Genomic DNA, 26,943 nt, shown 5'->3' with positions numbered 1-26,943 from the left:
TGAGAATATCAAATATGATTGACTCTTGCCGAGCTGGAGTACGATTACAACCCTTCTCCAATCCTCCACTGCTTTACCTTCGCATTAATTATGTTGCTCCATACCTCAGTACACTTTCATCATCATCTACATGGCATTTTTATTGCGCTTACAATGTAGCAAAGGCTGGAACAGCAAGGCAAAGCTTCGGAGCTACTGCTGTCAGGGCATGGCGCTGTCTGACTCTCGCCAGGGCTTCGCCTGCATGTTGAAAGCAGACACATCGCCAGATCTGGGTCTGTTTGCGACAGGCTGTGTTGTCGTCTTATATAGAGACATCAGAATAACATTTAGACTATTTCATAACTGGTTTAAAATTCCTTGTAGTCGTGTTATTTGCAGTCCACCTACACTTGCTATTCACACCTGACTTGTACCATACTGGAGTAACATGAACCGTACATAAGACCGACTTTTCAGGAGGACTCTGGCACTGATCAAGGCACTGTTATTGGGTTCACTTCACAGTGTTCACACAAATCAAACAAATGGAACAAGCATACTTGGATCAAGGCCCTGTATCCCTAATGTAAACGGTAAATGGTAAATAGACTGTGCTTGCATAGCACTTTTCTAGTCTTATTGACCACTCAAAGCGATTTCACACTACATTGTCACATTCACACATTCACACAGACATTCACACGCTGGTGGCCAAGGCTACCGTACAGGGTGCCACCTGCTACTCAGTAATCAGTCACACACACTCACACTCTGATGATGCGGCTTTGGGAGCAATTCAGGGTTCAGTATTTTAATCGAACTGCTGACCTTCCGATTATAGAACGACCTGCTCTACCTCTGAGCCACAGCCGCCCCGATGTGTGCAAACCCCCTTAGTTTCACTCTGGACAAACACCTATCTCCTGGTTGAAAGTCCTGTTCTTGTTGGACCCATCAACCTTCACTCCCACCTGTCCTTAGCAGAGTTCTTCCATGTCCAGATGGTTTTACTGTGGAGTTGGTTAAAATCCTGGTGCATCTCATACAGACTTTAAAGAATGCACTGTGCATCCATATCTAATGCCAAGGGCTACTGGCCAAGTGGCATTTTTTGACACCCTGGGAGTGAGACAAGGTGACCACCTCATTGACTCACTAGAGGATAAATCAGATAAGAAACTCATTAAGATTCATCCCATGGGAACTTTGAATGTCTGTACATTATTTTGTGGCAAGCAGTCTCTGAAAGTTGGGATATTCTGGAGGATAAGTGAAACCTTTGACCTTATGTTGTAGCCAAAAAAGTCAGAGGGTGACAGAAGTCGGTGGACTTAACCTACAGGGAAGCATGGCTGTCTGTACAAAATGTCATAATAATCCATCAAACAGTTATTGATATATTTCAGTCCGGACCAAAATGGTGGGTCAACTGACTGAGAACGCTATCCCGATAACCAAGCAGATAAACCACAGAAGGGGTGGAGCTCTTGTACAAGCCCATCGGGCTTCATTCCCTCCTTGCACCATTTTTGTTAATGTGTGCTAAATAAATAAACCTAACCTAAAATGATACCATTTTTAAGTAGATTTTGCATTTTTTGATCTATGCTGCAGACCAATATAATGCCAATAGAAGGAATTAAAAGATATTTATTACAAAGATAAACACAAGAAAACAAGAGGACTCTGCCAATAGCCATCACATTGCCAACTTATTGCCGAGTCATTATACAGACTTCATTGCAGATACTTGGCTCAGTTTATCATCAACCCACATTAAGATGCTCTTACTCAATCAGGGAAAATTTGACTGGATAGAGTTAGGAAAATGGCTATTGAGAGTAAAACCATCCATAATCCTCAGTTTCTACTACATTACAGTCCTAATCATATTTAATACCTCAATACACTGCCATACTGTACATGCTATTTACTGTTCAGCCATCCAAAAGATTACTGTTGAGCAAATATCAGCGTGTCATGGTCCACTGTTCTGTCAACATGATGAGTTCTGTTTTGCGCTGTGCCTCTGCAACAAAGCGGCCTTCTGTGCAACGGGGCTGTTTGTCAGAAATAGTCAGATTTGTATGAAAATCCCTCACAAAGAGGAAGAAATCAAATCCCATGAAAGGGCTGCAGCTGCAACTTCAATCTTACTTTTTAATGCTCACTTTATTGTCGGAAACCGAGGCCTCCGGAAGGTCACAACTCCGTTTGAAGTAGGAGTGTTGTGTAATCTCCATCTTCTTCTGTGGAACTTTTCACTGGCACTCAGTCAAAGTGTGTAAGCCTTGACAAAGACACAGTGTCAAAAGTGTTTTAAGCAGCACAAGGGAGCGCTGCGTATTAACCCTTTGAAACTGGGAGCAGTGTCACTTTTCTTGTGCTGCTCTCAGATGTTTTTCACAAGTATTTCAACTTCTGAACCCTGAGAAAATTGGTTTCATTTATTTAAAAAAGCACGGGGAAAAGGGAATTTAGAAACTGGACAAGAGAGATTCTACAAAATTGCAAGAAATTAGTAGATTTAGAAATTATTTTTTAAAGAGCTAGGGAAATATGCTGAGCAAAAAAAAAAAAAAAAAAAAAAAATTATAATATAATAACATATTTTAAAGTATGTTTCAGAATCATATTTTTTAAGCCCTTTTTGTGGGTCGTTAACTTGTTTGTTTGATTTTTAATTTCATTTTGATTTAGATTTGCTTTATTTTCAAGTAACCACTCATCACTGCTGTAGTTTCTAACCCTTTTCACCGATGCACTTCACTGCTGAATATATTAATTCAAGTATTAAAATGAATGGATGATGGATAGTTAAGTGGTTGTGTGAAGGTCAGGGACAGAGGACAGAGCTAAGGGCCAAGGTAGAGGGGATGAGTCAGGGGTCAAGTGGATATATTGAGGTGATGAGACCTGGGGTCATCTGGAATGACCCATCGAGGTGATCATATTCAGGGAGGGGGGTAGCGTCTTGTTGATGGGACATCTCATGGCTTCATCTCTTCCCTTGCGGTTCCTCTAATGACAAATAGAAGAGAGCAGAAAAGGAAAATGGGAGACAGACAAGAGAGAAAAGGGTTTGGTACATCAAAATATGCTGTGAATTGTGCAATGTTCCTGAAATATAATGATTCAGCCCACCTGTGATATAAAAAGTCATTTGAACAGGAACCATCAAAGCCAGGATCATGTCTATTGTCTCTCTGCTTTGCTCCACCTCTCTGAGTTGGTTCCTATTCATCTTCGGTGAACGCTGAGTGTCTGGTTGCTATGGCAGCTGCTTCCTCGGATGCTGGATGAAGCTGTGTTTTTATAGATGTAACTAATTTTGCTCGGGCAGGTTCCAGGATCATTAGAACATAGAGGAGCAGATCAAAAGTCTGCTTTGGTATTTCCGCTAAAGGTCAGTGGACGTACGATATGTTTTATTGCAGGAGGCAGATGAAATGTGAACAAAGTAGCTGTGTGTGATGTATGGGCCGACTCCGCAGAATCAATACGGCTGAGGAATTCTGCATCGTGCTTCGTGGGATGGATTGGTGTGCCTGTGCACAGCAACACAACACAGTAAATCTATCTTAATATTTAAGATTTTAGACTTGGTCTGTATTTTCAAGGCATAATTATCCTTAATGAGTGAAATATTAGCCTTTATAGTCAGCTATTACTAGTTGGAATTTTGTGCAAGATTAGATTTTTCTTAATCAGAAGTTTGAGTATCTCTTATTGGTTGGAATCCAGATGGGTGTTTAAAACAGGTCTTGCAAGGCTGAACAGGGAATTACAACACAGTTGTTTGGTTAGCGGATTACTCAGAGTGCTACACCAAATCACACACACCTTTAATTACTGCATTCAAGTTAATTTGAAAGTAAAGGGATTTTTCTGACTTCATTAGAAGATATAATTAGAACATTAGTAAAGCTGCTATTATTGACACAGTCATACCGCAATTTATACCGCAGCTATGTTAAAAGGGCCTTATTGAACTTCCATAAATTCAAGGGGCTTGCAACAGACAGATTATGGCCCCAATCAGACAGAGTGCATTTTAGCAATCTTGGATGGCTTGTTGTAATTGTTTTTTAATGAGTGTTCTGCTTGCTGCTTACGTGTTTCTTTTCTTTTTTTTTATGTGTGCTTGCCATTTTTGCAGGAAGACCCTGAACACTTACAGTTGAAGAAAACTTCAACTCAGAGCAGAAAAAATGCCTAACATCATTGACGTTATTGTCCATTGTTCGATCAGATAAAATAAGAGCTTTCTATGTTGCTGATGACACCAAGTAGTGACATACATGGTGTGAAGCTAACATTAACTGCATGCTGCAAGACATATCTGAACAAATTGTTGTCTTAACTACTTTGTAACGTTTTACCAACTGTATTTAGGCATGATGATTGATAGCAGATTGTCAACCTGTCAATGAATCATCCTAAACAATGTATCCTTATACAACAGTTTGTATAATAATCTGCAAATAAGCACTCCATGAATGACGTTCTTATTTACCCTAAAATTTCAGTCTCAACAAAGTTTCCTGGGCTAGGTTTAAAAAAGTAAAGTTACTGTGGTTGGGTCTAGGTAAAGAAACATGGTGATAATGTATCTTAAAATGACTCAAAGTTCAGACTGTGCCAAATGCAGGTCTCTTTAGGGAAAGTTCTGTATTATATGACCCATCCAGCACTCCAAACTGCCTCCCTGTGGGATCGCTTCCTTCTTCCTCTGAAATAAACCTGGTCGCATCTCTTGGGTTATTTTTTTAAGATTTGATAAAGCTCTTCCAGAGCCACATAATTATTCACAGTAAATATACTATTTTCACTACTTGAATTGTGCTAATCATGACTCATAAACTGACTTTTATGTATAAAATCAGTGGAGCTGCTTCGATCTCATTAATGCCATTGATTCAAAATTCACAGGAGAAATGCTGACAAGTACAGCACATTGTTAGTTAGCAGTAAATGGTGCAGCTACTCTAGTCAGCAGTCCAGCTTAGTCAATATCTGGCATAGGCCTCTGAGCTGTTCAGGCTGCTTCCAAGGCTCCACACACAGTCGCTCCTCGCTCCATCCCCTCAGCTTCTAAAGACAACAAAAGGAAGCGCTGAAAGGATGATTGGGACATATTGGGGAGCGCTGTACAGCAGTTGCATATTGGGCCTTTAGTATTGAGAACATTCATCAGACTGAGTTCTTGTGAAACCTACATCCTCCATCCACAGCCGTCAGAAAGCCTCCAGGAAACAGGTCAGTGAACAAAGCGAGAGAGGGAGAAAGAGAGAAGGAGTGAAATAGGATGGGAGATGGGAGGAGGGGGAGTCAGAAGTTGATAAGAACTGAGCTGTACTGTTCTGCTCGAGACCAGCTGCCGGAAGCTCGGATGCAGACAAAAACACCTCCCAGCGCGCCTCGCTGGCCCACAGTGACACCTCCCAGAAGTCTTCCTATCGGCCACTTAAGAGCATGACTGAGAGCTGTCACCCAGGCAACAGCCTGCGGTGCTGCAGTGCATGTATGCCTATCTGACCAAGGAAAATATTTCATAATGACTACATATTCAGAAGTTGTGTCGCATAGAAAATCTGAATTTATAAAACTTAGTTTTCCATGTTTCATTCATGGTAACTTTGAGAAATGTCTTTGTCAGGTGTCTTTTTGGCTCATTACAGCAGTTGCTTTCACAAAAATGACATTTAAAGCCTCAACACTAAATGAAATGACATGCCGAGGCGAATATTTTCTGCAGTGAAGAGAGAGGGAACATGGCTGAAATATGTTACCCTGGCAACAGTCTACAGAGGGAATGAAACCAGATCATGTTGTTACGGGCTGCAGACAAAGCTCTTAGAAGTTATGAAACACTGCCTACACTCCATAAATTTGATAGGCTATTGATATATGTTTTGCTTTCCTTGAGTGCTGCGTGTCTCAGACGGTATTTCATAATCCTTTAACCTAAAAGAATCCTTTGGGAATAGTGTGAATAGGAATTCAGCTCTGGGCTAAACAGTGTATTAATTGAGATGATAATAATTCAAAATTATTCTTTCGACAGAGCCTGAAGTCAGACACATCTCTGTCCATTTTCTTTTTTTGAGGTGTAACGATGAAGAAGCAAGCACTTAAGGAAGAACAAGTCTGATTTAACAAGAGGTACACAGCAATGAGTTTGGTTTCTGAAAGGCCTTAAAAGTGTTGAGATCACCCAGAGGAGCCAAAACATGTTTTTTTTTGCAATGCTTGAAAGGTGTCTGCTGAGTAGGAAGAAGTAGAAACATGACATTTTTAATTTCAGAAGAAAAGCCTGGCAGTTATGGCATTTGCTTTTATAGTCCATGACAATTTTGAAGATGACAAAGATTTCTTGAGGAATGTTAATTGTTTAGCTTTAGGGATGTTAAAGGACAGAGTTTGTTACCTTTGGACAGTGCTGTTTTCTCCTTGTTAAGAAATTTATCTCAAGCCAACCTGACCAGCTTCTGGCTGCAGGTACACACTTAAGTGGGATTTTTACTTGCCGTAGCCTGACATGCACCTCTCTAGAAATATAACTACACATCACACTGACATAGACATTCTGTTTATTTTTGTCAGAAACTAAGCTTATATACTTTTATTTCGATGATAAGAATTCATTGTTATCTAGGTTTTTGGCCTCTTAGTTGCATCTATTCAGTTAATTATGAGCCTGCACCCTGATTTGTTTCACCTGTGTCTAATTTAAAAATTTGTGTGCTGATGACAGTGTCTTTTATATGACTGATTTTCAAAGAGGCAAAGATGTCTCTAGAGTATTTTGGTCACAGACTGCAAGAAAGCTTAGGAAGAAATCAGGGGATGATGGTTGGTTGTTCAGCATGTGATTTTGATGCTTTGGGCTGTTGTTCAGTTCCTGCCTCATGTTAGAAAACACTGACAAACTACCTAGTTTGTCCAATTTTTTTAGATATACAAGGTCACTTTCTAGCTGTGCAGCAACTATATCAGTGACAAATGTGCTCAGGTTCCTCTGACAGAAGGGGTGGTGGCTTTGAGCCGCCTCTCCAACTGGTGACGGCTCGGTTTTACATAAAAGCCCCAAAGCCCAGAGGCTTTTCTCTGTGGTGAGAACAGGAGTGTTTGAGAGGGTGAGATATCTAACAGTCAGTTCTGTTAGCTGTGACTGGACTGCTGATGATCATCGCGACAGTGACGTGGCCTGTGTGTGTGAGAGTGTTAAACTGATTCATCATTTTGGGGCTCAGTTGGTGTTTCATTAAATATCAGATAGTTTTGTCGTGAATGATTTAAAGAATGTCCTCTCTGATCATTAGAGCTGCAAAAAATGCTGTAATGCCTGAAAGTAAACATTTTCTCCTAATTTCATTTAATTTATTTATGAATGGTGTTTCAGATGTTTTTTTTTTAAACATAAAACGTATAAAAACAACGCAAATGTCCGTGAGCCTTATGATGATGTGCCACTAATAACATTTTACAAATTCAAAATATTACTAAAATATTGGCTTTATAATCATTTTTATTTTGATCAGACATCTACACATCTGTTAGTTGTGGGGTCTTATTTGGAACAATCAAAGTAAGTGAATTTGCACAAAAAAAAGCATAGAAAAAAAAGTTAGTTAAAAGACCAATCAAATTACTGGTACCTGTCTCTCTCTCCTAAAAAAACTTCACACTAATGCAAGGCTTATTAGATGTCAGCAGAATTTGTTTTATTTGCAGTTAATTTATGCAAGTTTAATCTTTGATCAGTGACAGAGCAGTAATGTAAACAGTGGTGGAGTGGTGGAGATGCCTTCAGTGCCATGGCGGTGAAAATGAGGTCAGCTAATTGGGACAGCTAAATATATTTCACAGGGTGCACCTTCTCCTTGGAAGGTGATGCACAGAGCCGGAGTTACTGCTGCGACAAATTTAACATGCTGCTGATAATGAGGTGATTAGGACCTTCTGATGACCACAGGGTGTCTGATGAGTGCTTATACATCTGTGGTATAAATAATGTACAGGAACAGCAGGAACAAGCTCTGAAGTTGGCACAAAGAGATGAGAAACTTTAGATAACTTAATTAATACTCAACTAAAATAATGTTTTCTGTTTAATGCTGCAGTACTTTCAATGCTGAGCATATACTGTACATCTGTTTCAATTTTCAGTAGTCATTAATTAGTTATTTTTTTCTTTTAGTGTTACTGTGGCGGATTATAGACAGCAAACACTACATTTTATTTTTCTGACTTGATTAACTTGATTTCTTCACTTTCAGTCAGACAAACAGATTCACAGTTTCCAGTTTGTGTGTCAGAGAGAGAGAGATAGATTAAAAAAAAATCTTTATGGTAAGCAAATACTCATCAGGTGAAAGAATGGGTGTAGATTGTCCCACTTCAGTTTATTGAGGTCCCCTTTTTGATGTATAGATGTAACTGTAGAATGCAAGTCACCTCTTGACAATGTCTTAAAAATGATAAAAAGCACATTTTCTGTAATATTATGGGGAAAAAAAACTTAAAAATTAAATTTTCTATTTCACTTTGGATTTTTAAAAACCTGAAACAGAGGTCCACACTTGGAAAGAGTATAGCAACAGTCCACTTATAGTAATGTGTGTGTGTGTGTGTGTGTGTGTGTGTGTGTGTGTGTGTGAAGAAAAAGAAAACAGCTCCACTTGTAGGTAGTGTGTAGATTTAAATATACATATGCAAGTATCAGCATATGCCATATTGTGTCAATAAAATGAATTAGTCACTTGAATGAATGAATGTCACATTTTCAACCTTAAGTCTTACAAACTTTTAGGAAATGTTTTACAGCATTTGCTGTGTTTAAAGTTGCTGGATCAAACATGTAAGTCTGAAGTTAGGAAGAAAACAGAAACCAAGCCTCTCTCTGAAGAGTTTTAAATTTTGATTAAGAAGTAATTTTCTTTGCAAATATTCCAATGCAGAAAGTGCAGATACATGGTCATCTATCATCCATTGAATGTGTTTGGAGAGACATTTTTGAAAGTACATTGTTAATTACATTAACATTATCCTTGTCAACAGACTCATTTCTTTAACATAACTGTTTCAAAGAGAAACTTTGAAGTGAAATCTAGAGCCCAACCAGCTCACACACCCAAAACCAAACACAGACAAATCAGGTACACAAGTTCTCAGTGTATTATGCTGTGCACTATTGTCTGTAAGTACAATGTCAGGATTACAAGTCCCCAAGTCAACAGTGTGTTTATCTTACTTTAACATTCCCAGATTAAGTGAGAACTGCACTTTAAAAGAAATCTTTTCAAACAGAAAGATAGGGAGAGAAAACTGGGTTCTTGCCACAGCTTACACACCCAGCAGTGAGCAATAATACGATTTGTTTCAACATTTTGCTTGTGGTGACTAATTAGGGTGACCTCATCAACACTTGAAAAAAAGATTTACCCAGCCATTTCTTTTTTTCTGTGTTTGGGGGGTGATTTCTAAGGCAAATACCCCCTAGTTTTATTGAAAAGCGGTCAGATGTGACAGAGGCTTAATGACTTTTTCCACAATCCTCACTGTTTCTAAACGTCGCTGTTTATGGCTGGCTTTTCTTCTTTAATTAAACATTTCTAAATTTCTTATTCAAGAGGCACATGTAGATATCTTGCCCATTAAAAACCTCTTGCTTTTTTTTCTGTTGCAGTCACATTGCAGAGCCAGAAAAATCCTTCCTGAACAGTCCCTGCGTGGAGAAATGGGTAGTGCATGGCTTCTGGATGTGAATTATCATTTTTGGTAATAAAGTAACATGTTGTCAAACTGTTCTCTCTGGCATAAGCTGCAGCACAGTCATGGGGATATCCAGTCTCTAAGCATGAGCTCAGAGAGTTTTAATCCTGGGCAAACTCAGCAGGCGCACCAGCGAGAGAGTGCCAGCAAAGAAAGCCTTAGAAACATACAATGGACGGATGTGACACAGGGACAGAAGGAAACTGCACAGCTCTATTAGCTTCAGAGGGAGGCAATGAGGGGTGCTGGAATATATTAGTTCTGTTCTGTGATGCCATTATGAGATAGGATGTTTTTCTGTTCTTGTTTTTTTGCAAAACAAAATGTGACATCAACTTACAAAGACATGGAATCTATTTCATCAGCTACACTGAAAAGAATTAATAAGGGGTTGTAAAGCTGGAGAATAAAAGAGGATGAGGAGTCCATTGTGAAACAAAAGGACATGCATATATGATATTCCTTTGTAGAGAACTGGCACCCGGTTTGAACGTTATCACTCCATTAAATAAGCATTTGTAGTGGTTATCAGCATTATAGATATAGGTTAGAGGGCTCATGCAGTACCAATTAGCTTGTTAAGAATGTGTTTATCCATTATTAAAGGGCCAAGTTTGTTGTAATCTCTTGACATTGTTGGGCTGACTCTCTCTTTGGGAGGTGGAGGGGATGGTGGACGGCATAACATTAAGGCAAGACGGCTGCCAAGCTGCAGACCACTGTTTGAGACAAATAAACAACAAAACTGGTTGTTCAATAGGGACACCTTGTGTCACTTCCAACACCATTTACCACTCCATTTCCAGCACAATTTTGCCTCCAAACATAGGTGGTTTCTAGCGAGTCGTTACTGCTTTTTGAGCAGTGTTTCTGTCCCCAAACAGTGCTGTTTTTTTTAGCGAGTTGTCATTTCATTTCCAGTGGCCTTTCTGCCTCCAAACTTAGATGCTCTTAAAGCAAACTTTTGCTGTGTTTCTATCAGCGCTTCTTCCCCCAAACATTGGTGTTTTTTATTGAGTTGTCGCTGCATTTCCAGCGGCATTACTGGCCCCCAAATGTTTTTTAAGCCAAATTCTGATCTTTTCTAACCATAACCATTTAACCAACTATTGCCTTTTTAATAGAGCAATAACATTTAACATATTGATCATTATATTATATTTTATGATTGCATGAAAATGTTTGTGTGTGAAATCATTATCTGAAAGGTAACTTTAACTGTGTTAGACAAATGAGGGAATGTTTATAGATTATTAAATTATTGTAGAGTGAATTGGAGGTCTGAGTTTGTATTTAATTATACATGTGTATAATTGCACAATACATGCACATATTTAGAAACACCCCAGAGATAACCACAGCAACTAACTAAAGACTAATCACTGTAACAGTCAATTAATTGCAGCCAACACCTGTCTTCCTTCTACATAATAAAGCATATATTAAAAGAAGTAGTTCTGGTTGGTTTAAGTTGCAACATAATGAAAATTTCAATGAATGGAGGCTGAATGGGGGCTGACCCAATGTTTGCTTCCTCCTTTAGTTTTTTCACAGTACATTTGGAGACAAATCTGTTCTTAAAACCACACAAATTGAATTCCTTGCTCTCATTTGTTTCAGGCTGTGTTCAGTTCAGACAGCTGTCACCTGTGAACACAGTGCCATGACTTATTTAACATGTAACCTCACCTCTCCTCTCAGGAATGTGTCTTCTTCTTCACTGAATTGTACAGAATCATTTTCCAATTACATTGCGACACTTAATGGATGACACACTTTGGGTTCTATCAGCACCCTGTTAGACAAAAGTGGAATTAGATTAGAGAAGTCTGATCTCTCTGTGGCCACATCATTGGCCACTGTCATCTGCTAAAGAGATTAGGAACGGTGCCACAGACTGATGGAGGTGATCGGACTGGCGTTAACGGCTTGTCTCGGACAACTTTGATGAACATTTAATTGCTCGAGTTGACAGATCTGTAGAGATTTTGGCAGCACGTTGATACTGGCAGTGGATGAAAGCTGGCCTTGCCCCTGTTTATTTTGGCCCATTCTTGATGAATCTACATTTTTTTGGGACTCTGGGGGTAAAAGACAGGTCTTTGAAGTAGCCTTAAAAGAATACTGCACCGCTCAAAAACGACACAAACCTCCTTTGTGTCGTTGAATTCTTGAAGATACGGTTGCTTTTCTCATATACCTCCAGTGTACAAAGAATTTTAAGAATTTTTAAAGAAATTTCGTGATGAATTGAAATCATAGTCGTCCGCATTTAACAGCAGTAAAACTATATCAAAAAATCCAGTTACAAACTCTCAAACAACTCATGAAATAGAATCCAAATCTCATTTATCTAATTGTATACGAAGTACTTCCCAAACAGATAGCCCTTTATGACGGTTATCTGAACTGTGCTCTGTTCCAAGCCAGACTCCTTTGACAAAAACTTTGGTAAACATAGGAGCTTCTGGTCTACCCCTGTCTACCACTGCCTCAATAGGTTAGTTTTTTATGGTATTTTGTGACATTGGTGGGTTAAAGGTTAATTTGAATTTTAAAAAAGTTGTCATTGTGGTGGAACCAGAACACTGAACCATAGTTCCTCACAAGGTGCACCTTGAATGACAGTGATGTAATCACCCATTGGTTTGTGTACCTTGGTTGAAAGCCACAAGTTTGACTTTTTGACAGTCACCATCTTGGATTTTTGGAGCCAAAAGTAACCATATTGAATGAGTGAGTGGAGCTTACTTAACACTTGCTCTTAGCTTGGCTAGCATAGTGCATTTACAGTACAGTCTATTGTTAAATATGATGATGATGATGATGATGATGATGATGATGAAAAACTGAACACCCAACTCCTGAAAAGTTATTTCAGTACAACCAAACACTGAAAAGAACTTTTATAAAGTGAACGAAATGTTAACTTTCAGTTTTCATGATATGAAAATACACTGAAATAACAACAGCTGTGCATATACTCTGTGAATCTGGGGTATTTCATGGCTATATTACCTAATCAACTTTGCCACAGTGGTAGCAACTTGTTAATTTTTGGCACCAACTTGTCACTCAGAGTGGCCACACCCTTGATTGTGCATAACTTTAAGCCTCAATAACAATACATTGGTAAAATTCCACTCCTGTACAGTTATGAATGAAGAATTACTGTAGCTAGAGAGGGCATAACTGTTTTTTGTACTAGGCTGTAAACATGTTTATTTCTGCTGTAAAGTTGGGCATTTTAACTTGGGGGTCTGTGGGGATTGACTCACTTGTAGAGCCAGCCTCAAGTGGCCATTTGAGGAACTGCAGTTTTTTTGCACTTCCACTTTGGCTTAATTTTTCAGCCCCAGAGGTTACTGCTTGTAGTTAACGTTTCACATTTGACATATTTGCACACACAGGCTTTTGCATTACTTTTTATGACTTTGCATTTTCATTAAAGCCTTTGAAGTGCTCTGTCAGTCCCCTGCTGTACCATTGTCTGTGCAAGAAAAATATTGGACTTTTACTTCAAGAACCATGGGTGCCAGAAATAACTCTTGCAACTTCTCAACTCTTTTGGAGACAGGATGAATTGGTTTTAGTTTAATTTAAGTTCTTCATGGTCCAAGTGTGTCTGTCTTGCTCAGCTGGGACAAAGTTTGAGAACAGACGAAGACCGAATACTGCAGCCTGCTTGATTCATTCGCCAGAGACAAATTTTAATGAGCTGCTATTAATTTTGACCCATACATCACTAATGAAGCTGCTCGGTGCTTAACAGTGCAAGAAAGTAGCTGTTAAGAGTCCTCAATGTGTGTACATGTGCAACATTACAGCAAGGAATTCAGTAAACCCTACATCCCCTCTTGATATAAAGGTGGAATACCACCTTATGTGAATTTATGTAGATAACATTTCCTCATACCCATGTTGCAGCATGCAGCAAGCTAATATATGATATGGACTCTAGTTCCCTTCGTCAGCAAGCCATTCCAGTAATATTGTGGAAAAGGAAATTACTCATTGGATTAACTACACTGGAGAACACATATGTCCAAGTCAATAAGCCTGATTAACTTACATTTGATCAATACACATTTACAAGCAACATGCCAATCTGCTGACCCTCGTACAATGTTTGAGAAACGCCCTGCAACCTTAGGATTAATTCAACATTCAGTACTCGTGTTTATCTTCAGTGCACAGCGCCCTTTTCTGGTCTGTGCATAATGAATGTTGGAGGCCAGCAAAAGGTACTGTGCTGTATGTACCTGAGCACGGGTCATGAATTATTGAACAAAGGTGATTTTGCAGAGTCAACAAGATGAGGGCTTAATACAAATAATCTGAGGGAAGCACACAGTCTTCATAAATGCTGGTTGCTAAAGGTGATCATTTAGGTCTAAAGGCTTCCAAAGAAGATGTATTAAGTATGGTTTAGTCATCCATGATGTACTGATATGGCTAATATGTGATGGTGAGGCTGTGCACTGCAGAATATCTGCCCTGCCACATATTCTCACAGGAGAAGCCTGAAATGGCTGTGCGCTTGAGCAGAAATCAAAGAGACGACGGCATCTCATGGTACAGCACAGATGGATATCCTGTATGAAGAATTAATGTGCAGTTTTGGTGAATGCTTGACATACTCAACATTGCTTATCCCCACTGTATCAAAAAGTCATAGGGTGACTCATAAAAGTTTCACACGGTGACTGGCGCTCAGTGGATCTTGTACTGTTGAATACAAGCACTCCCATGGCAGAGCTTACAGAAAGCTATCCATTAATCAGCCGAAAGAGAAACAGAAAAAGACGACCCTTAGTCGTGTGTGTAGTTGTGTGTGGCCCAAATGTGCACTAAAGGATCGTCATAAAGGTCTTGGATATATTGTCCGATGAGTTATGGCAGAGAGCTGTGAAACCATCAAAAATAAATGTTGAGAGTAAGAGTTTGTATCAAAACAGGAAAACTGTGATTGTTCTTCTTTAGTGAGTGGACATCAAGATTTAGCATAAAACAACACACCTTAACAAACTTCTTTCCTCTGCTTCAGTCTGTTCGCAGTTCTCAAGAGGAGTGTACGCCATTTTCGGATTCTACGACAAGAAGTCTGTCAACACTATCACGTCGTTCTGCGGGACGCTCCATGTCTCCTTCATTACGCCCAGCTTCCCTCTGGATGGCAATCAGCAGTTCATCATCCAGATGAGACCTGATATCAAGGGGCCCCTCCTCAGCCTTATCGAGTACTACAAGTGGGACAAGTTTGCCTACCTGTACGACAGTGATCGGGGTAAGTCATCAAAACTTTTATAGATTTGGTTCTACAAAGGTTGCCACCAATGTGATTTTGGAAATGACTTGTTTTTCATGTTTACGTCACCTGGTCCATTGCCCTGTCCCTCTGTGACTCATGGGACTGCTGTCAGTCTTGGCCAACAATACTGTCTTTATACGGCTGCAGCACGCTCATTTTTTAAGCTACTGTGAAGTTGGTGGTATTGTGTGAAACAAGACAACCTACAAGAAGCATTGTAGTTGTTAGTTTCCATAGTAGCCATATTATTTTATGACACCATTTTTTACTGTTTCCACTGTTTAAATTGACCAATTGTGACCTTTAGGATAATCACAGCCTCATGAAACTTTACAATCGCAAACTAGAGACCTCAGGCATTTAGAGGATTTATGTCTTTCATAGGAACATTGAAGATAGGGATGTTACTGAGCAAATTCCAGAAAAGTGCTTGCCATCCAATCAGCCAAAAAAGGCAATTCTTTCACAAATCTCCAGATGTCAAAAGTTTTTGATACCAAATCAAGGCATGGATTTTTCTATGGCTGTCTTCAGTGCCTTAGTGTCTTAATGTGATGTTGATGATGCCTAACCACAACACATGGTTGATCACATATTTATGACAAAGAAAATTGAGCTGAGCTGCATCTCAAATTCATTTTCAGGTTACCCAGGTGTGGCATATACTGTTGACCCCACACACACACACACACACAAAAAAAAAGACAAAAAATGATCTATACAGGTCTCAGAGGGTTAAACGGTGTGATCTATTTCTCCTTCAAAAATAGGAATCAGCTTGACCACACAATACATAGATTGTGCTCAAACTGCTTCTTCTTTCAGAACAAACTAGTTATGCACAACACTGTAAGCATGTAGCACAGCACAGGTAAATCCAGGTAGAGGGCATTTTGGTTCCTGACAAAGACCTTGTCACATACAATCATCTATAGCACCTCCTGTGTTCGAGAGTCTGTTTTACGTAATATCAAGGGGAGGGGAGGCAGTCAGAGCCATCTCTGACATAAAGGTGATGAGCCCTGCAGTCGTGGATTTCCACACTTGTACTACATAGAGGTGCGATCTGTTGGCATTGTGTGTTTATGATGCTACAGTACTAGACTGAGGACTAGACAAGTTGCATGGGGCTTCACAGCTTAAACTGTGTGCCCCTCACAGTAGTAGATAGATGAGAAATCCACAGTACCTTTCTATATGCAGTAATGCAGACAGTTGGTGGTTAAATATTATGCATGAATCTTTTTTCATGAATCTTTCCTTGCAAAACTTCTCTTTGTTATGACATCTGATCTATTAAACTGGGTATGAGCTAAGCCTCCTGTGGACTTCTCAGACACCAAAGTAGCTCTTTTGTTCTGTCTTAGTAGCTCTTTTCTTAGTGTTTGTACTGAAGAACTGTCATTGCTTTCCTTTTCTTTATAATGTAATTACAGCATATAAAGATACATTCCCTGATCTTGTTTTGCACTCAGTTGCAGCAACAGAAAATACCTTAAACAGCCCAAATTCCTACATCCAAAAATTACTATTATGGTAACAAATTATGGTGACTTCAAAAATCAGTTTTGGCATTATAATAATATTTTCTTTGAGGTGCCACAGTTTGTGGCATTTGGAGAGTCCTACAGTTATGCAGCATCTTTATGGGCAATTTCCCAAAACAATACCACTGTAACAGTTAGATAAAGGTTGATGACATATTAGATTGTTTTATATTGTTTCTTTTTAGGTTGGTTTTTAATGTAAATAATGTTTTGGGGTTGTCTTTATGTCACATTTTGGTGAATATGATATCTCAGAAACACCTTGAGGGAATTTCTTTTGGTGCAGTCATCAACCTAGATCTAGGATTAACGGATTTTAGGTCAAGATCACTGTTTTTGGCCATAACTCAAGAATTAATTTGCTAATACTGACAAAATTTCACAAAAAAAGTCTAAGAGGGTTGAATGAATGATGGTATTTAAAATCAGAAAGGTCAAAAGTTATCTTTACTTTGACATAATGCTCTGCACTTTTCTGGCCATTATTCAACACTGTAACTCGATACAGAATGGGAGGCATTTGGTCAGAAACTGAACTAGTGACACTGATGTATACATTTATTGCAGCATCGTCGATACTTGAAGCTTTGTCTTCTGTCATGGCTGCATATGAGTCCGGTCAGACATGCCTGTAAACTGCGAGTGGCTTGCAGGGGCACACAACCGCGAGGCAATTCTAGTTTCTGTGTAGTTATTTTTATTGAGCATTGAGTTTATGTTGTTTTTCAGCTCTGCACTGTTTCACATTCAGACAGAAAACTCACATTCGCACCTGGTAGCTACCAAATCTTGTACTGTTGGCCTCCGGGTCAATGGTGCTTTTTAGTAAGGAGACAGATACTCACACACAAACACACACAAACACACTCAAACACACATGCCCAGCTGGTTAGTAGATTTAAACTGGTGATTATTTGATCACAAACTCTACTTCAATGTCAAGCATCACCAACCTCTTGATCCATCAATCTATAAGTCTCAAACTGCACATTTAAGTAAAGAAAAATCATTAATTTTGCAGTCTCTGAGCTCAGCCTGTGCACCTGAAACAGCGATCCTGAAAAAGATCATGGGCTGATTCTGTGCAAGATTAAAAATTATCCCCCCACAAACTGTAATATCCAGGCTTACTTCATATTCAAATCTATTCTGTCTCTTTTCTTTGATCCCTTTCATCAGCGACTTTTTTTTTTCCAATCCACGCTGATATAAGTCTGGAAATTTTAATTTAGCAGACGTTCCTCTGCACTGTATGAATCTTCACATGCTTTATCAGCCCCTAAAATTTTAGCTTTTTTTCCACTCGGATCTAGCGTCTGCATAACATAGAAAGCTGTGTGCAAAGGAAAGATGATAACGGCAAAAGAGGGTTAAAGAACACACGGCTGCTGCTTGTGCGTTATCTCGCTTTGCTGTGTCATTTCGCCGTGTCATCTGCTAATTGTGATTCTGTGACTTGTACCCTCGGAGAACAATGCAGCCTCCTGTAGCACTGAGGGACCGTCCAGCACTGAAAAGGAAATCTCTTCCACAGATAGAGCCCCATTCTGTTTTGCTATTCTGTTGCTGCAATGAAAGAAGAGAATTAAGACCTCAATAATATCCAGTTACAGTGGAATAACACTACCAAGACTTTTTCTCTCTGTCTAATAGGGATGTTGGGCTTTCAGGTTACACTTCTTAAGCTCTTTTTCAGCTTCTCATGATAGAAATTCTTATTTTCAGCGCAATGGGAGGAGGAGTTTTAGGATCATTTCCAAAAAGTACTTTGAGGGTGTTGAATGATACTTGATAAATAACCAAAGATGGCTTACGAGAACTTTTACCTAATGCACTGAGTGGCTTTAAGTAATAGGAAGTGGGATCTCTGCTCTCTATATGCTTGTGTTTAGGCTGAACACAGTGCAGTGCCAGTAGCTTAAGAGGGATTTAGTGCATTTTTGCTCTGTAGTACCTTTAACTTATCATTTCACATCACTTTAAAATCTCCCTCTTGCACCTTTTCCCCTCACACACACACACACACACACACACACACACTACATCTTCACTTGATCTATCTACAGTATCTCCTTTATGCTGTACTCTCTGTCACATCTCTTTCCACACACTTTTCTCCCAGAGACCATTGCTAATCTCTCCACTCCGCCTCGCTCTGACTGACAGCAGAACCAAATCTCCGAAATCAGAGTGCAGGTTCCAACCAGCTGTTTTAGATTGTCCTTATGCTATCGCTGGCTCTGACCTGCTGTCTCTACTGTACGTCCGCGGTGGCACTAAAGGGCCTGTTGTGCATATTTCATCATTGCATGGCTGTCTAATTAGGTCAGTGTGATCCTCTCATTCCCATGGCAACCGAAGTGTGGAAAGAGAGAGAGAGAGAGAGAGACGGTCAAAGAGGGAGCTGAGGGAGATGAGGCAATAGAGTTGCCACTGGTTATGATGAATTCTATTAGCACATTGAGACTAATGGATGAACCAACACCACTGTTGTCAGCTGTTGTCAGGAAGTCAGTTTAGAAAATGGATGTATGCATGTGGGCGGATAGATGCTCTGTGCGCTGTGTTTTGCATTTATTTGGCTCTCAGAACGCATACATGTTCTCAGTCAGACTTCAGAAAATCATCTTCTCACCAAATCTTTGATAGCTCTAATTGGATTAACCTTACTTTTTTTGCTGTGCTTAGACACTTTGACAATTATTTAAACCTTTGAAACCTTGGGCACTTTGGTTTGCTTTTTTTGTTTTGTTTCTTTTTTTAAAATATTTTTTAAATATACAATGAGAAACATTTTGCAGGAAATGAGTCAACTTAGAAAATTATTTATTTTTAAAAGCTAGGAATTATCAGAATAATGAATTAAAAATTATTTGACAGAATTATTATAAATTTCAGGTAATTTTTCTTTTTCGTTTTTCCCCTAATTTTCAGGAATTTTTCTTGTACTTTTTACAACTGTCTTTGCTATTTTTGGGGTCATCTCCTCTTAAGTTTCCCATTGTCTTTTCCCAACATTTTTGAAAAAAAACCCCAAAAGGCCACTTCGCTCAGATTTAAAAGGGTTAATAGAAAATGTCACCATTCCTATAAAAACAGCCCAGTATCCTTAAAATGTGTGCGATTCTGCACCTTGCAATTTAAGTCCAAGGTCAGTGTTTAATGCCAATCCAGAGTTAGTGTGCCCTTTAAGCAGGAAGCGGCAGACCCCTAACAGACCTGTAATTAAAACCTTTTTTCTCAATTTTCTCCTAAGCCAACTGTTTAGTTTCCTATCCTGAGTTGGGCGCTAACCTTTAGTCACTACTGTACAATCAATATTTTTAAATTAACAGTGCACCAAAAGCCTATGAGTTTGTGAAAGAGGTTTCTGATTTTAATGAACTCGTTTTCTGTTCTCCTCGGCTCTACAGAGCTTTCTGAGGAAAGCCAAGCTAGTGAGTGGTTGGGCAATTTTTGATGTGACTATCACGATTTTGTTTTGGTGACTGAGCCTTTAGTTATTGTGGTTCCAGCGAGTTTCTTTAGTGCCCAACATGTACCAATCCACACAACCAGGTACAGCTAGACACTTGTCATCAAATACTGATTCTTCGTCACGCTCGTTGGGGTCTCACAGCATCACACGGGGCATCGTTTAGTGTCTCTGGTGAAGCTCATGATTACTGATGTGAAATGGTAGCAGTTAGGTTAAGGCAACAGAGCTACTTGGTTAGGTTTAGAAAAAAGGTCACATTTTGGGTTTAAATAAGTACATTTGTTAAGTAATGTTTTGATTTTGATTGATTTCGTATATTTCACAATGTGTAGGGCCATTGGACCTGTTAACCCTTTGAAATCTGAGCATATTTGCATGGGAAGAAGGCATTGACAATGAAAGACGAAATCTGAAATGAAAATGCTTTAGTAAAAAGCACAAGAAAATCACATGAAAATTAGTTTTTAAAAAAGAAAAAGTTAAAAAAGGAAAAGACCTGACCTGGAAAAGGTTCATAAAGATCATAATAATTCTGTTTAAAAAATGTTAAATATAGTTTTTCTCTAGCTTTTTTGTTGGAATTTTTACCCCTAGATTTTTTGAATAATCTTTTTTAACTAAGTTGCTCCTTCCCCTTTTTTCTCCCATGTTTTTGAAAGAAATCACAACTATTTGCTCGGGGTTAAGTAGTTGTGAAAGGCGCCTGGAAGCAGCACAAGAAAAGTGATGTCACACTAGGTTTCAAAGGGTTTTAAAATACATTTGACAAATTCAAAGAACCCAAAAAGTCAACGCCATCCATAAGATAGGTTTTCTTTTCATTACTACTCTGCTGTACTACTAAAGAAAATTACCATTTGCAGACACGTGTTCTTTCTCTAATAGCAGCTTTACACGTATTCACAAAAGTCTGCTCTCACATCTTTCAAACACAGCCTTTGACCACTTACCAATTAATTTAAGTGGTGCTTCAAATGGTATGATACAGAAAATGGACATGTACACCTGGGGAAGGATGGTGGACCTTTCCTGTCGTTGTGTGAAGAAACAATAGTCTGAGGCAACGAGATTAGAGCTAATATGATGCTGCAATTGTAGGTATTGAACTGCTTTCCTAGATGCATTATTCATGAGCCAATTCCTGTTTTGTTTGAATAGTTTTGCATCATATTATGCATATGATCATACAGTAACATACATCAACTTATTTAGATGTTGTTGATCAGCTTTTCCAGTCAAGGCTGCATGTGCAATTACTGGAAGCTACAAAATAATCTTCTCAGGGGAAGAAGGAAGCTATGGGTTACTGTTACTCCAAAAGGCTACTTTGCATACTTGTTGTCATGTCTCCTTATTCTCCCCTGACCTTTTTAAATCCAGGGCGACTTAGTGGTAAATGCAAAGTCACATAACATCTTTGCTCTCCAGTGCAGTGGAAGCACACTGCCTGATGGCATAATGTTGGCTGCATGCCATGACATAACATGTCTCATGCTACACAGAAGTGATAACAAACCACTCGTATCCAAGGGGAATATGCATCATACAGCTGTCTGTGAACTGCACGGGATATCAGTGGAGCCAAGTCTCTGTTTAGAGCAAAAACAAAGGTTTAATGTTTCTTATTATAATATCAGACAGACAGATAGATAATTTCAACAAAATTCCAAAAAAAATTCACACGCATTAATAATCAAAACCTGGTTTTACACTTTTTTCCCCACCATTTAAAAAATAAATAAAATTATTTATTTTGTAACTTAATGACTATTTCAGCAAGTAATACAAAAAAAGTGATCGATTATATTTTTAAAGTAATTTGCCCGACACTGAGGCCTCTAACCACAGATGAAATGACAAACTGCATTCAAACCTTCATATGTTCTTTGCTGTTTGCTTGTGGCTGTTTTCACTTATGATGAGGTTAGTTTCACCAGTGGGATTTAACTGAAGAAAAACTGTTGCTACGGTTACCTTGTGCTCCAATTTGAAACCAAATGTAGATGTCAGTTATCCAGTTTAAATGAACACTTACCATCCAAATGGAAATTAACATGTTATATGATAAGTGGGCTGGTTATTAAAAGACTGAAAAATGCAAAAGGCTGTGACTGACATGAAGCGCTGGCAAAGGTGTATATTTTTATTTTTTATTTTCTTATATATGTTTAAACTGAACAATGAGAGCAGATTGTGTCATGAAGATAAATAAAAATACATTTTGATTCTGATTTTGATCAGTATACACTTTTATTTTAATTAAACCGTGTTCGCACTATCTTTTTCAACTTTTTAGTGAATATTACTGTCTTGCTGCGAGTAGGAGGGCTTTATCATTGTAATCTTCCAGCTTAGTATTAATGTCAAATATCATTCAAATTGTTAATCATAAAACCTGTATATCACCCTGTATAACGAGACATTTACAGTCATGTTAAGACACATTAATGACACATTATACACTGACATGCATGATTCAAGGACATCTCCACTGTCACATAAGGTTCAAAGACACTAATCAAGAAAAATGATCATTTAACCTTATCCTCCAGTTATGCAGAATCAACCTTTACGCTAACATTTTGCTTTTGTCCTTGCTGTATCTTCTCTGGAAATCACCCTAAATTCTAATTAACTCACTTAATAAGCATTGATGAAACAGTCAAATTTAACCACACCGTAATGACCTTACTGTAATTATGATGTATAGTTCATTCAGATAAAACTGCAAGCCTCCATTCTCCTCCCCACCATCATAAAACCACTGCCGTGTTGCATGAAATTGATTACATCTGTAATTCACCTCGCTGTAGCAAGGCGGAATGAAACACTCGACCCTTTTATCAAACCGCTCTCCAACTGCCCTCTGCAGACCAGGGATCAATATCAGCAGAGGCTCAGCTGTGAAGCTAGATAGAGAGGCTGATGGGAATATAAGTTCAAATGGAGACTGTGGTCTTTAACAGACTGGGACTGATGGAAAGGTGCTACATGTTATTGAATTACTCACATATGACAGCATGTGTGTATTCTTTACTCCTTTTTTGTCATTTTGTTTCACAGTTTTGGGGTTAAGTTTAAAATAGATAGGATGGTGTTAATGTAAATGTGTTATTTACACTCACTCAAGCGTAAGTTGCCACCAGTTCTTCGACTACACATTAACCCTTTCACCTGCATCAACATCATTTTTCTTGTGCTGCATTTGGAAGACTTTTATAAGCATTTAAACCTCTGAAATTGGTTTGACTTATTTTAAAAACATAGGGATAAACATAATGAGCAACTCAACAAGAAATGTACCATAAATTAAATTATTAACCATAAAAAAAATTAACCTGACAGTCAGAGAGGATTATTAGCTATTATATATATATATATATATATATATATATAAACTAGAAAAAAATGTCCAGAAAACTATGTCTATTATGTATTAAAAAATTATGTTACCTTTTTTTTGGGGGGGGGGTTATGTACTTAACTTGTCATTTTTCTTTAGAAATTTTGGGCCGTTTATTGTTACCTGGTTTTGAAAGAAGTTAAGCACATTTGCTCAGGTTTCAAAGGGTAAACTCATTGTGAGTGGTGGGAAGCCAGTGAGGGAAAGAAGAAGACACTTGGTTGTATCACCTTCCCCCGGGCCGAGAGAAGCGTGAAGAAAGGGTATCGACTCACTAAACTGAGCTTGACAGTTTATTCCTGACTCTAGAAACAACTCCTTATATTGCGTCATTACTGGCAGCGTTTCAACCTGATGCTGTCTGGCCGCATATCATGCTGCCAGGACCTGTTCCATCTGGCGATGTATAGTAACACCGCAAATAGTTGTGTCTGGCCGTGTTCTCAGCTAACGCTGTCCAGTGTTGTATCATGCGGACATGAAAGGTGGCTTAGATCCAAAAAAGGCACTTATTGGTAAATAAAAAAATACTACAATGCAAACAGATATTAAGTCAAAACCTGCCTCAAACTATTCCATGTTGGCTCCTTAGGTTTGAGGGAATTGGGCGTGAAGCTTTCAAAAAAAGCCCTTTAATTTGATGTTTAAGAAGGCCTGCCATCCCTGGATGGAAATAATAGTTTGAGCATCTACATTTCCATGACAGCTGAGCAAACTTGGTCTGCTGATGAAGCAACAGTTTTTTTCCCCATAAAATGAGAGGAAAAACACAGAAAAACTTGTGCTCAAACATAAATCAAAAATATAAAAGTTGGTATTGATGCAGTCAAGTGTATTGTTAGACCCACTTTCCTCCCCCATGCTGGCCAGGTTCATGCCAGAACACCTGTGACTCATCTCGATGAGTCTCTGTAAAACCTCCACAGGGTTTGAATAAGCAGACAGTCTGAAATGAAAGAGCCATGTTCAGCCATGCTTTTGAATAAGTCCCGTCTGGCACGTAATTTGTTTTGAGTTTATTTTCATATCTTTTCTTCCGCTGCCATTGCTGTTTTTGCTCTCTTATCATGACTTTCCTTCTTGTGGCTACTTCTGAAGTTTGTATTTGGCTGTGCCCTCACAATATGCCCTCAGAAAATGATGTATAACCAAAAATAGCCTATTATTGGAAAGCTGGTTTCAAGGGAATCAGGAATTCAATACATAACTTGAGCAGAAAGGGCAACAAAGTGACAAAGATACTGTGCAGAAACACAGTGCATGATATCCTCTTTATTGCTACTTTCGAGGTGGTAGTATGTTTTTGGTCCCATTTGTCAACAGTTCTCCAAAAGTTCTCAGTATCAAAGAACATTATGGATGAATCAGTCGGAAAAAGAGCACAAATAATGTTTCAATTTCTTTTTATTTCTTGTCAGGCCTTACGACGCTGCAGGTTGTTCTGGACACAGCAGCAGAGAGGAAGTGGCAGGTGACAGCCATCAACGTGGGGAACCTGAAAGACGAGAGGAAGGACGAGGCTTACCGCTCGCTGTTCCAAGATCTGGAGAACAAGAAAGAGAGGAGGGTGATCCTGGACTGTGAGCAGGACAAAGTCAAAGACATCATGGAGCAGGTAGAATGTGGAGTTTTTGTCAGTCATGCAGGTAATTTGAAGCTGATGATTTGCAGGACTCAGACCTCACCAGCACAGCGTGTTGTGTCTCATTAGGGAGTTTAGTTAGCGAGACCAGCGTAAGAGATTTATCATAGCTGTATAATTTGTATGAGTTTTTTTAATTTTTTGTCTGTTGTTTTGAATTTTTGTTTTCAGTTCAGTTTGATTTTATTCTTCCATGCCAGGGATAACCATGACCAGAGGCATTTTGCTTCTGGGTTGTCCGTCCGTCACATTCTTGTGAACGCTGTATCTCATGAATGCTTTGAGATAATTTCCTCAAACTGCATACAAATGTCCATTTGAACTCAAGGATGAACTGATTAGATTTTAGTGGTCAAATGTCAAAGGTCAAGGTCACTGTGACCTGATTCATCCTATTCTCTTAAACACTTCACTTCACTTCACACATTCACTTAAACTCATAGATAGAATAATAGGAAATTGGTCTTTAAAGGTCAAGGTCACTGTGACCTTGTGTACATCTCATTCTCATAAACGCGGTATCTTAAGTACACCTTGAGGGAATTTTCTCAAATTTGGCACAAATGTCCAGTTGGCTTAAAAATTAACTGATTAGATTTTGGTGTCCAAACACCAAGGTCACAACATGTTTTTGGCCATAACTCAAGAATTCACAGCACTTTGTGAAGGCAGTAACTTCACAGTCATCCTGACACCTCATGCACTAATGTCTCCTTGTTGTGCTTGTGCTTGTTTTATTAACAAATTTGACCAAATCTAGAAATAAGATAACTTAAGACATTTTCTTCATATCTTATTGTATTTTTAGCCAATTATTATGTAAGTTTAGGTTAAGGTTTAGTTTTTTTTAAAGGCGACAGTGCAAATTAAATCACACAAGGTATAAAATGCCAGAGTTAGCCAGGAGGCTATTTTTTTCTGTCCCTTGGCCAAGCTGTTACACAAGGCTTTCTAAAAATCAACAAAGCACAAGAACAAAGAAACAGGAAATTCAGTAGAAAAGTCTTCTTACACAATAAAATTTCAGGTAGTTTTTGTTTTTTAGTTTTTACTTTTATGTCAGTTAACTACAATGTTTTTTCACACCTTGTTTTATTTTTTTCAGTTCAGTTCACTATAATAACTTGGGGGTGTAAAATTGTTTCATTAGCTTTGTGTACTTAGACTTGTAAGATATCAATATTTTACCATCCTGGTGATTTCATCGTTCTAACAATATCTAACATATTGATGCCACTAACCACAACAAAGAAACATCTTTGACTTTTTTATGATGAACATTAAAGCAAAACAACACTAAATCTGCCGAACTTGGTCTAGAAACTACAGCAGATTATGTTGACATGATTTGGACAGCTTTGTTACAGTGTTGGCATGGGGGGGGGATTTGGTGTTGTTGTCTCTGTTTGATGTGTCAGTAAGTGAAACACTTTTGTATTTCACCGCTGACACCAGACTTCAGGTTGCAGGTTGGGTGCTCTGGGATTCAGGTAAAGGAATATGGGATGCTGCTGCCATGTTTTCAGCTGTTGGAACAAATAATGCACTTACAGTCTGCTGTCAGGACGGGAACTGCTGTGGGTAGTCCAGCTCCAGTTTGTCTTCTTTTAACTTTTCCATTTCATATTTATGTGGCTTCTGGTTTTTTGGAATTTGAGAGTGCTGTAACCAGCAGGTGAGGCAGCCCTCTGGTTTGACATGAATCTAGTATCTTGTCTTTTCTTATGGTCCTCTCTGGGACATGGAGGGAAACTACGGGGGGGGGGGGTAAAAGTTCACATGCTGTCTGCTTCCATCTTTATA

At 38.8% G+C, this 26,943-nt stretch overlaps 1 protein-coding gene across 5 annotated transcripts in view; it reads left to right on the top strand.

Moving 5' to 3' along the window:
- gria2b (glutamate receptor, ionotropic, AMPA 2b) overlaps positions 1–26,943 on the top strand; it is a 64,546-nt gene that overhangs the window by 15,883 nt on the left and 21,720 nt on the right. For all 5 annotated transcript variants that reach the window (XR_015777204.1, XM_042492837.2, XM_042492836.2 and 2 more), the window contains exons 3-4: positions 14,807–15,046; positions 24,917–25,113. Coding sequence is in view for 4 of the 5 variants with exons in the window: in XM_042492837.2 (XP_042348771.1) it covers positions 14,807–15,046; positions 24,917–25,113 (437 nt within the window). In the remaining variant the exon portion in view is untranslated. The remainder of the gene's footprint in view (positions 1–14,806; positions 15,047–24,916; positions 25,114–26,943) is intronic.

The sequence above is a fragment of the Plectropomus leopardus genome, chromosome 8, assembly GCF_026936395.1.
Source record: "Plectropomus leopardus strain MGB_pleo_1.0 chromosome 8, ASM2693639v1, whole genome shotgun sequence".
In the NCBI taxonomy this organism is placed as follows: domain Eukaryota; kingdom Metazoa; phylum Chordata; class Actinopteri; order Perciformes; family Serranidae; genus Plectropomus; species Plectropomus leopardus.
The sequence above is the reverse complement of the archived record's forward strand: the minus strand, read 5'-3'. Positions and strand labels throughout refer to the sequence as shown.